The sequence below is a fragment of the Oncorhynchus mykiss genome, chromosome 21 (genome assembly GCF_013265735.2).
Source record: "Oncorhynchus mykiss isolate Arlee chromosome 21, USDA_OmykA_1.1, whole genome shotgun sequence".
In the NCBI taxonomy this organism is placed as follows: Eukaryota; Metazoa; Chordata; class Actinopteri; order Salmoniformes; family Salmonidae; genus Oncorhynchus; species Oncorhynchus mykiss.
Genome location: NC_048585.1, coordinates 34,726,620 through 34,737,972, shown reverse-complemented (window position 1 = coordinate 34,737,972; position 11,353 = coordinate 34,726,620). Strand labels below are relative to the sequence as shown.

The window sequence follows — 11,353 nt, the reverse complement described above, 5'->3', positions numbered from 1 at the left end:
CATGCCGCGTTGCATACAACTGGGAACTCGGAAATCTCCGACATCAGTGTGTTCAAAACAACTGGCAATTCCGGAAAAATGTTTCGAGCAGGATAAATTGTTTTGAACAGTCATCCTACTCGGAATTACAAGTCGGAAAACTCGAAAAAAACTCGGAAAACGTCACGATTGACCTCGTTTTTTCCGGAATCCAAGTTGTCATGAAAGCGCCACTGGAGACGATGGGTTTTTCCCCCACTTGGTTATGAACGTAGTTGTTCCTTACAAAACTACAACCACTTTACCATAAATGCTGATGTACATATCTGGAGGCATGTTATTTTGTATAGAGGGAAATAGTAAGTAAAACCATGGTTCTAGTTTTCTTGAAGCGGATGTGGAGGCGGAAGTGGAGTATTGGTATATTATTGTTACATGGTAGTGATATGGTCGTTGCTAGTAAAAGAAAGCTGGGAGATATATCAATATTTATATATATATATATATATACAAACACAATATTTGAAAGTTCATAGCGTCGAGCAACATATGCATCTACTGAACAATTTTATACGAAATTTTTATCCTGAAAAATGTATATTCCAGAACTGTGCGAGCACACTAAAGAAAGACACCATACGAAGTTATTCGCCAGCAACTAGCAAGCAGTCACAGCACAGTGTGGCTAGGCTAACTTAGCTAGCTAGAAAGTATCGTCGTTTTTAATGACAACAGCAGCTAGAAAAGTACTCGGGTGACACGAAGCAAAAGAACCGTGTGCATGAGAATGGTTTAAATTAGCTCGTCGTCTGGTTTATTGTGGAGCAAATAACGTATGCTGCATCGGGAATGTCGACCCTTCACCTCCACGGAACCCCACCGCCTGTTGTATAGCGACGAGCTAACTAACGTTCTCCTTCAATTGAATGGACGTGGTTTGATCAACAATGTGCGCTAATTGCTAAGCTAACTGCTTAGGGTTCGATGTTGATGGTCACGAGCTACTCTTCGGATGAAGAGGGTCGCACTCATTTAGCCTGAGACAACTGAAGAACGTCATATTTAGATTGGATGACCACTAAGGCGCAACTTTTAATTGATAAAACTGCGAAATCTGGATGAAATAATGCCTTTTCCTGGCACATGAAGATGTCACAACCAATGGATATTCAAAAGTGAAATCGCACATGATGGGAAATGTTTATTGGGTTAATATGGAGCTTAGAATAGTTATACATTACATTTTTGGGGCCGTTTTTATTTTGTTGCGGGATCATATGTCCACATTTTAAAGGGGAGTGATGTCCTGCGCCCTAGGTAGTTCTCTGGCTTTCAGTTAACGTTGCTGTACTGGAGTGGTGGGGTGGACGCCGCCCGGCTTGGCCCAGCAATTTCCTAAAATTGGAATAGGACTGGAAATGTATTTTTGATCTTTTACAGTTTTGTATTTGAGACGTCAACTCAACAATATTGTCATGTCGCCCAGCTGTTGGCATATCAAGAAATTGTCTTCATTGAAAATATTTTTCTTGAGACTTAAACAATCATGAACATGAAGGAGAAGTTCCGGAAGCAACAATATGTGTGCTAATTGAAAGATAACCTAATCATGGACTGATGTCACTCACAGATGTCAACACAATAGATTTTAAACACAAGTACTATTGGCTTTTTAAAGAAAATATAATTTGTGATTTCATCATGTCTGATTTTGCTGAATTCGTACCCCCTCCCGAGTGCCCAGTTTTTGAGCCGAGTTGGGAAGATTTTACGGATCCACTAGGATTTATAAACAAGATTCGACCTATTGCAGAGAGAACTGGCATCTGCAAAATTCGACCGCCAGAGGTAACCTCACTGTTTATGCTTTTGGAATATAACACATTGCTTCCATTTTAAGATTTACGCCTGCATTGTTTTGTGCCCTTGTTGTCATCTATTTATGGTATTTTCGGCCTAGCCCACGCACATTTTTTGTCGAGTAACGATATTTCTCGTTAAATTTTTCATGTGTGGAGGTAAAATTTATTGTCTGTTTCTCAGTTTATTTGAACAATGATTTTGGATGTTTATATTTAGCCAAACAGTTAAAGTAAAGTCGTCATTTAAAACAGCGGCCTCAATTCCAGACTCCCGTCTGATTCTTTTTTGTGTGTGTGTGTGTCTTCTGGACAGATCGCAACTGTTACATTCTGGATATCAAGTAACGTCCCACGAATTAGATGTCTAGATATTTTTTTAAACTATTAACAATTTGATATACCAATTCCTAGTTGCTTTTCATTTGATGGCCTAGATTTCCAAGTCTTTGCTACATCATATGACTACAATATGAGCAATATCCATGTATGCAGCTGAAGAGTTTTATATATTTATTGATTTATTTTCATGGTTTGGGATAGGCCTACAGTGGCAGGAAGTTAAATTAGTACCCAAATGCTCAACTTTTCATGTTTTTTATTGTTTGGCCTTGTGCAAATCAAATGTATGTCTAATATTGGCCTTATTCTCTTTTATTCCCATTTCCCACATTTGGGTGATTAGGCTAACCCTCTTAATTTGGTCAATTTTGCACCCACGCTTAAACTTGACAGTTGCTTCTGGGAGGTTTTCTTTTATTGCACTGTGCTCCAGTATTATTTGTCATTTAGGGATAAGTCTGTGCCCATTTTAAAGCACTTAGACTACAGGGACTTAAATTATTATTTGTGTCATATCCAGTATTCATTCTGGTATTGTTGGGTGGATTTTAACATTTTAGATTTTCATTTTATTTTTTACATCCAATTTCCTGGGCTGACGCTTTCCAAATCTGTATCCACACATCCTTATATTATTTATAATTTGAAAAGGGGATTTGAATAGTATTATGTAATGTTTATTTTGAAAAGTTTTTTCTATTTTTGTTGTTGCTTTTACTTCCACATTACTTAGTCATATGAAAATCTGAACCAAAGTTGTTCATTTGGTTTCCATTGTTCTCTTTTGTCTTTTAGGACTGGACACCTCCTTTTGCCTGCGACGTACGCAACTTCCGCTTTACTCCTAGAGTCCAGAGACTCAATGAATTGGAGGTAAGTATACTGCACCTAGTTACAACACTGTGAAAGCTATATTGGAAATGCAGTTAGGTACCATGTATGTAGTCGTTATAAGGTATAGGCCTAAATAGGCTGTCATTGTAAATAAGAATTTGTTCTTAACTGACTTGCCTAGATAAATAAAAATAGTTATTGCCTAAGTAAGTAGTCAGTAAGTAGTCAAATAAGCTAGTTATTCAAATGAGTTTGTCAGTCATTCACTGATGTATGTTATTTTGTATGTATGTTATTATATGTTATGTTTTGGTAGTCTGAATAAACATGTTTTTTTTGTGAGGTAACCTATACGTTGGTGTGGCTTGACAGTGCAGACCTTATGTGCATTGACTGCAGCTGCCACCTTTTTGGGGCAGCACTCTTGAATACAATGACTGAGTTAACAGCACTGGCTTGAATGGGTGGTAGGCCTAGGTCTACTTTAGGATGGGTTTTTAGGGTCAGGAAAGTTGTAGCTTAGCCTACATTAAGAGTTTAACTTCTCTGGTATATGTGGGACGTCCCATGTCGCCAACAGCCAGTGAAATTGCAGGTCACCAAATTCAAAACAACAGAAATCCCGTAATTAAAGTTCCTCAAACATACAAGTATTATACACAATTTTAAAGATAAACTTCTTGTAAATCCAGCCACAATGTCCGATTTCAAATAGGCTTTACGGCAAAAGCACATCAAACGATTATGTTAGGTCAGCACCTAGTCACAGAAAACCATACAGCCATTTTCCAGCCAAGGAGAGGGCTCACAAAAGTCAGAAATAGCGATTAAATTAATCACTAACCTTTGATCTTCATCAGATGGCACTCACAGGACTTCATGTTACACAATAAATGTGTGTTTTGTTCGATAAAGTTAATCTTTGTCCAAAAACTTAATTTGAAATTGGTGTGTTAAGTTCAGAAATGCATTGTCTCAAACAAACATCCAGTGACAGTGCAGAGAGCCACATCCAATGACTGAAATACTCATAATAAACATTGATAAAAGATACAAGTGTTATGCATGGAATTATAGATGAACTTTTCCTTAATGCAACCACTGTGTCAGATTTCAAAAAGGCTTTACGGCGAAAGCACATCTTGCAATTATGTTAGGTTAGCATTTAACCACAGAAAAACATAGACATTTTCCAAAGAAGGAGAGGTGTCAGTCAGAAATAGTGTTAGAAATATTCACTTACCTTTTTTTTTTATCTTCATCTGGTGGCACTCCCAGGAATCCCAGTTCCACAATAAATGTTTGTTTTGTTTGATAAAGTCCATAATTTATGTCCAAATACCTCCTTTTTGTTCGCGCGTTTAGCCCAGTAATCCAAATGCTCAATGCGCGATCGCTTAGTTCTGCCGAAAAGTAAAAAAAAGTTATATTACAGTTTGAAGAAAGATGTCAAACGATGTATAGAACTAATCTTTAGGATGTTTTTATCATAAATCTTCAATAATGTATCAACTGGACAATTCCTTTGTCTTTAGAAATGAAAAGGAACTTCTCACGGCCGCGCGCATGATTTGGCTCATGGCATTCTGCCAGGCATCTGACTGAAACAGCTCTCACTCTCCTTCACAGTAGAAGCCTGAACCAAGGTTCTAAAAACTGTTGACATCTAGTGGAAGCCTTGGGAAGTGCAATATGACCCCATAGACACTGTATATTCGATAGGCAATCACTTCAAAAACGACAACTCCGATTTCCCATTTCCTGGTTGGATTTTTTCTCAGGTTTTTGCCTGCCATATGAGTTCTGTTATACTCAGACATCATTCAAACAGTTTTAGAAACTTCAGAGTGTTTTATATCCAAATCTACTATGCTAGCTTTTGGGCCTGTGTAGCAGTCAGTTTACTCTGGGCACCTTTTTATCCAAGCTACTCAATACTGCCCCCCAGTCCCAAATAAGTGTTTTTTGTAGGCTGTCTTTACTTTGATTTCTCCAAGGCTACAGCACCATAAGGCACCTCTTTATATTCCTGTTTAGAGTTAAGATGCCAGATTTCACTTGGAATTCACTTGGAATTTCATGTGTTTGTACTAGAGGTCGACCGATTATGATTTTTCAACGCCGATAACGATTATTGGAGGATCAAAAAGGCCGATACCGATTAATCGGCCGATTTTAAACATTTAATAAAAAATAATCATATATGTATTTGTAATAATGACAATTACAACAATACTGAATTAACACTTTAACTTAATATAATACATCAATAAATCAATTTAGCCTCAAGTAGATAATGAAACATGTTCAATTTGGTTTAAATAATGCAAAAACAAAGTGTTGGAGAAGAAAGTAAAAGTGCAATATGTGCTATGTAAGAAAGCTAACGTTTCAGTTCCTTGCTCAGAACATGAGATCATATGAAAGCTGGTGGTTCCTTTTAACATGAGTCTTCAATATTCCCAGGTAAGAAGTTTTAGGTTGTAGTTATAATAGGACTATTTCCCTCTATACCATTTGTATTTCATTAACCTTTGACTATTGGATGTTCTTATAGGCACTTTAGTATTGCCAGTGTAACACTATAGCTTCCGTCCCTCTCCTCGCTCCTCCCTGGGCTCGAACCAGCAATACAACGACAACAGCCACCACATCGAAGCGTCCCATGCAGAGCAAGGGAAACCACCACCCCAAGGCTCAGAGCGAGTGAAGTTTGAAATGCTATTAGCGCGTGCTAACTAGCCAGCCATTTCACTTCGGTTACACCAGCCTCATCTCGGGAGTTGATAGGTTTGAATTCATAAACAGCGCAATGCTTGACGCACAACGAAGAGTTGCTGGCAAAACGCACGGAAGTGCTGTTTGAATGAATGTTTACGCGCCTGCTTCTGCCTACCACCGCTCAGTCAGATACTTAGATACTTGTATGCTTATATGCTCAGTCAGATTATATGCAACACAGGACATGCTAGATAATATCTAGTAATATCATCAACCATGTGTAGTTAACTAGTGATTATGATTGATTGTTTTTTATAAGATAAGTTTAATGCTAGCTAGCAACTTACCTTGGCTTATTGCATTTGCGTAACAGGCAATCTCCTTGTGGAGTGCAACAAGAGAGAGGCAGGTCGTTATTGCGAAGGACTAGTTAACTGTAAGGCTGCAAAAGATTGGATCCCCCCCCCGACCTGACAAGGTGAAAATCTGTCGTTCTGCCCCTGAACAAGGCAGTTAACCCACCGTTCCTAGGCCGTCATTGAAAATAAGAATGTGTTCTTAACTGACTTGCCTAGTTAAATAAAGATTAAATAAAGGTGTAAAAAAATAAATAAAATCGGCGCCCCAAAATACAGATTTCCGATTGTTATGAAATCGGCCCTAATTAATCGGCCATTCCAATTAATCGGTCGACCTCTACTTTGTACCGTTCCCTCACCTCTCCCATTGCTTTCAGGCCCTCACTCGGGTCAAGCTCAACTTCCTGGATCAGATTGCCAAGTTCTGGGAACTGCAGGGGTCCAGGCTGCGCTTCCCTCATGTGGAGAGGAAGATCCTCGATCTGTACCAGCTCAGCAAGGTAAGACCGGAGTCGGACCATTCACCTGAACGTATACTGTTTTTAGAAACATGTGGTGTGTTTGTAAGCATGCTGTGATTTATTTATATCTTAGGAGTAAGTAGAGTTTGTTTTTGATTTTGTTTTAGGACAGCAGAGGTGCTAAGTGCTGGTGTACATTTGAATTTCTCCTTACTATTCTGAAAAATGCTTTTTGTGTGTGAGTCAACTATAACCATCTTACTAAAACACATTGTATTTCAGATTGTCTCCTCCGAGGGAGGCTTTGAGACCGTGTGTAAGGAGAAGAGATGGTCCATGGTGGGCAGCAGGATGGGTTTCCCCCCAGGGAAGGGTATGGGCTCTCTGCTGCGGTCCCACTTCGAGAGGATCCTCTACCCCTATGAGCTCTTCCAGTCTGGAGCCACGCTCACTGTAAGTGCTATTGGTCGACACATGCACACAAGAACATGTAGGCTCTGGAGTGTGTGAAATGTTTTTGTGATGTCAATAGTGGTAGTAAATTGCATCAGCCCTCTATTGGCAAATGTTAGGTGTGGATCAGCATAGGTTTGTGCTATGTATTCACACTTCTACATTCTTACAACTCATGTCAATACCCTGTCATGTAGTTATTTCCTTTTGTACTTTGCCATGCTACATTCACATTTGTAACAGTGTTCTGTACAGAGGAGGCTGGTGGGAAGAGCTATAGGAGGACGGGCTCATTGTAACGGCTAGGACATAATCAATCCAGCCATTACAATAAGCCCATCCTCCTATAGCTCCTCTCACCAGCCTCTTCTGGTTCTGTATCACAACATGTAAGGGATAATTAACGAGGGGCTATGCGTTCTATGGAAAATAATGAACTATGTGGAAGGTGTGTTCCACAACGTGCTAGTGGAATGGAACTAACCTTCCACCGAGTTGCATTATTTTCCAGAGAAAGCATAGAGCCCCGAGTTGATTATCCCTTTCATACCATGGTTATAATTTAACACCTTTACTGCTTTAATAGCCAGCAAGTTTACTAGATAGCTACAGTAGTTGCCTTGGTAACCAAACATACTTGCTAGTTTAGCTAACCAAGCCATCTGTCCTAGCTTGCTATTATGAAAATATGTTTTTAGTTAGAATTTTGCTTTCAAAAGCAGCTCAAACACAGAACATGTAAGAATGAACTATAGCCATTGAATGCTACTGTGCAGATATACCGTGCGTTATAGGGAATTATACAAAGGGTGGGTCTAATGCTGATTGGTTAAATGCTCACTCCAGCCGGTGTCTATTCCACAAGTTACCACCGGCTAAATCTATGATATTAAAATGCCTATTTACTCTGTTCTGTCTGACTGCGCAATCCACTGTCATCAGCCCAGCCAGGCAAATTATAAACTTGATCTCCACTATAAAAAGCATCTAGACATCCTCATTTCTTTTAGACTAACATTTAGTTTTCAACCTCTGAGATTAGCATAAACCTTTCTGTCTGTCTATGACATTTGCAACATGGTTTCAATATTCAAATTTGATCTCCAGCTGTCCATAGTAATGAACGGTTAGAAGTCAGGACGAGACGGACAGGCAGGCAGCATTTCTGTCAGTCTACAATCTTGAATCGGCTGGCATAAATTTTGTGGATATATACAAAGAAATGTCAATAGGTAAAACGAAGTGCCGCTAGTTTGCAGTCTTCACAGTGTAAGAATATTCAAAGATAAATACACAACGCAGAGGACGAAATGACGACTATGTTTAACACATTACCCATAGGCCTATTGTAGTTGTGGGAGAAATTTCAGAACAGGACTCAAAGCTACATGTGGCAAGTTCTCATTGGTCCGAATTGTTTATACATTGAGCCTGAAACGAGATATTTGACTATTGGCCCAATTTTACTGCAAGGATTTATAATTGGTCAACCACAGGCTAGGTTTGGGTTATAAACTACATCCTGTCTCTTTGTTCAGTGGAGAAAACACTGAGGACAGGGAAGAATGAACATCTACCATCTACTTTCCAGTATAACAACTATGATTTGTTCTCTTTGAATAAATATATTTTTCTCCCCCTGATTTTCTTTGGGGTCTGTTTTTGAAGAATAACACCAACTGCTAACAACAGCTTCAGTGTTTGAAGTGATTGTGTTAGCTATGTTTTTGGCTAGCTCCTCAAGTGTCCTGACGGGAAAGCGATTTTTTTTGCCTCGCAGAATCGCGCCTCATTAGCTCATTGTTATGGATGTATCCAAATAAATGTCACTAGAAAACAGCTTATGCAAATGCAGCTACTGTTGTTTTTGACGTGACTGTAAGTTAGCTGTGTTGGTTAGCCACTAAACAAGGGATAAGAACGTTGCCACCCAGTATGGTGTCGTGATGTGACTATCTTTAATTAATGTGATGACTGTTATTTTATAAAACCAAGTAACTATGTTGAATTATTACGTGTTTAAATTAATCATGTAACAATTAACTCATTAGCAATCTTCGGGCCCCATAGAAAGTTTGTTTAACTTCTCTAGGATATGGGGCAGCATTCTGAATTTGATGAAAAGCATGCCCAAATTCAACTACCTGCTACTCATCCCCAGAAGATAAGATATGCATTTTGGATTTGGATAGAGAACACTCTGAAGTTTCTAAAACTGTTTGAATCATGTCTGTGACTATAACATAACCCAGAGGACAAACCATTCAGATGTTTTTTTTGAGGTCACACTCTTTTCAATGGGCTTTCATTGGGAATCCAGATTTCTAAGGGACCTTCTTGCAGTTCCTACCGCTTCCACTGGATGTCAACAGTCTTTAGAAATTGGTTGAGGTTTTTCCTTTGTGTAATGAAGTACGGCCATCCAGAACGGGGGTAACTTGTAGTGTATTGTTAGATAGAGGCGCATGACCAGAAAGCTAGCTACAGTTTGTTTTCCTCCTGTATTGAACACAGATCATCCCGTCTTCAATTGTATTGATTATTTAAGTAAAAAAATACCTAAAGTTGTATTACAAAAGTAGTTTGAAATGTTTTGGCAAAGATTACAGGTAACTTTTGAGATATTTTGTAGTCACGTTGCGGAAGTTGGAACCAGTGTTTTTCTGGATCAAACGCGCCAAATAAATTGACGTTTTGGACATATATCGATGGAATTAATCGAACAAAAGGACCATTTGTGATGTTTATGGGACATATTGGAGTGCCAACAAAAGAAGCTTGTCAAAGGTAAGGCATGAATTATATTTTTATTTCTGTGTTTTGTGTCGCGGCTGCAGGGTTGAAATATGGTTTCTCTTTGTTTACTATGGTGCTATCCTCAGATAATAGCATAATTTGCGTTCGCCGAAAAGCCTTTTTGAAATCTCACATGTTGGCTGGATTCACAACAAGAGTAGCTTTAATTTGGTATCTTGGAAGTGTGATTTCATGAAAGTTTGATTTTTATAGTAATTTATTTGAATTTGGCGCTCTGCATTTTCACTGGCTTTTGGCCAGGGGGGACACTACCGTCCCACATATCCCAGAGATGTTAATGAGTTAACGTTTCTCGAATGAATCAAGAATATATCAGAATATATCATTATCCTACCAGTCATCCATTAATTATTATTACCTCATCAGTCTCATTCTGAATGTTGCTGACTTCAAATCTGCACAAACCCTAGTCTAAATGTGATTCAGCGATACATAATTAGTTATTTATTAAGACAATTTAACTAAATCACACAGAATTACATTAACACACACATGATGGATGATATGTTGATTACTCACATAATGCAATGAAAAGTCCCTAGTGGACTAACTCGATATGACAGCTTGTTACACAATGAAAGGGGTGGGGAAAGAAAGAGCGGGAGAGACAACATACATGTTGAAAATGCGCTCTTTGTAAATATGGATATTTAGCACCCTAACAACCACTCATTCTAAAATAATTACAATATATGTCCTTGTCGTCTCTCTGTTGAAATTGCCCTGTTCATCTATTGGGAGTCGTTCGACAGAAGTCTCTGGTTTGTCCACCAGAGGTCACAATGTCCTTTGTAGTAGTAGGCTTTCTTTGGTCTGGAAGTGTTTGTTAGAATGGAAACATCAAAGGTACACAATGTTTGTCTGCTGAGATCTTCCTTGTAAATTTGGTCAAAGTTCTCGACCTCTTTACATTATCCAGCTGCAGACTGAGAATGTTTGGTATAGTCTTCATCTTTCTTCACGTGTCGAGTTTCAGAGGGTCTGACCATTTTCTGGTCTGGTAGATTCTAACCATCCGTCCGGCTCAACGTCCGGCTCAACACCGTCTGCCTGCTTGGTTTATATTTATATTGCAACCATTTCAATGTGTAGCCACCACTCCACATTTTTCTGGTCTCAATGGTTGATGATTCAGGGACCACTTTCCACACCGACAGCAACCCGGCATGTTTTGGTCTATTATGTTAATTCTTTAGGAGTCCTTTATAAGCACTCTGGCAAAAGGGGTGTTCCATCCTTTTGCCGTAATGTCTGTACTCACGTGGGCATGTTTACTGACTGGGAGAAATTTATATCAAAAACAATTCTCATTTAGAAAGCTGAAATCACATTTCGTCTTCTCACAAATTGTTTCATATTTAATCATACAAGTTATACAACATTTAGATTTAACTCTGAAAACAATGTGGAACCTCCTTAAAGTTACAATGTTTCCGTTATAACTTCTTTAATGATGTCACAAAACAAATTATCTAACGTGGCTGTTTTTTTTTTACCTTTCTAGGGTAGGTGGGATGCTACCTGGCCA

General features: G+C 38.8%; 1 protein-coding gene across 8 annotated transcripts in view; it reads left to right on the top strand.

The window, feature by feature from the left end:
• Positions 1-205: 205 nt before the first annotated feature.
• Positions 206-11,353, top strand: part of LOC110500291 (lysine-specific demethylase 5A) — a 76,598-nt gene continuing 65,450 nt past the window's right edge. For 6 of the 8 annotated variants that reach the window (XR_005038585.1, XM_021577593.2, XM_021577592.2 and 3 more), the window contains exons 1-4: positions 415-1,827; positions 2,976-3,053; positions 6,472-6,594; positions 6,838-7,008. Coding sequence is in view for 7 of the 8 variants with exons in the window: in XM_021577593.2 (XP_021433268.2) it covers positions 1,597-1,827; positions 2,976-3,053; positions 6,472-6,594; positions 6,838-7,008 (603 nt within the window). In the remaining variant the exon portion in view is untranslated. Of the gene's footprint in view, positions 339-410; positions 1,828-2,975; positions 3,054-6,471; positions 6,595-6,837; positions 7,009-11,353 lie in introns of those variants that run through there. The other 2 variants (XM_021577596.2, XM_021577595.2) reach the window with 2 other exon arrangements.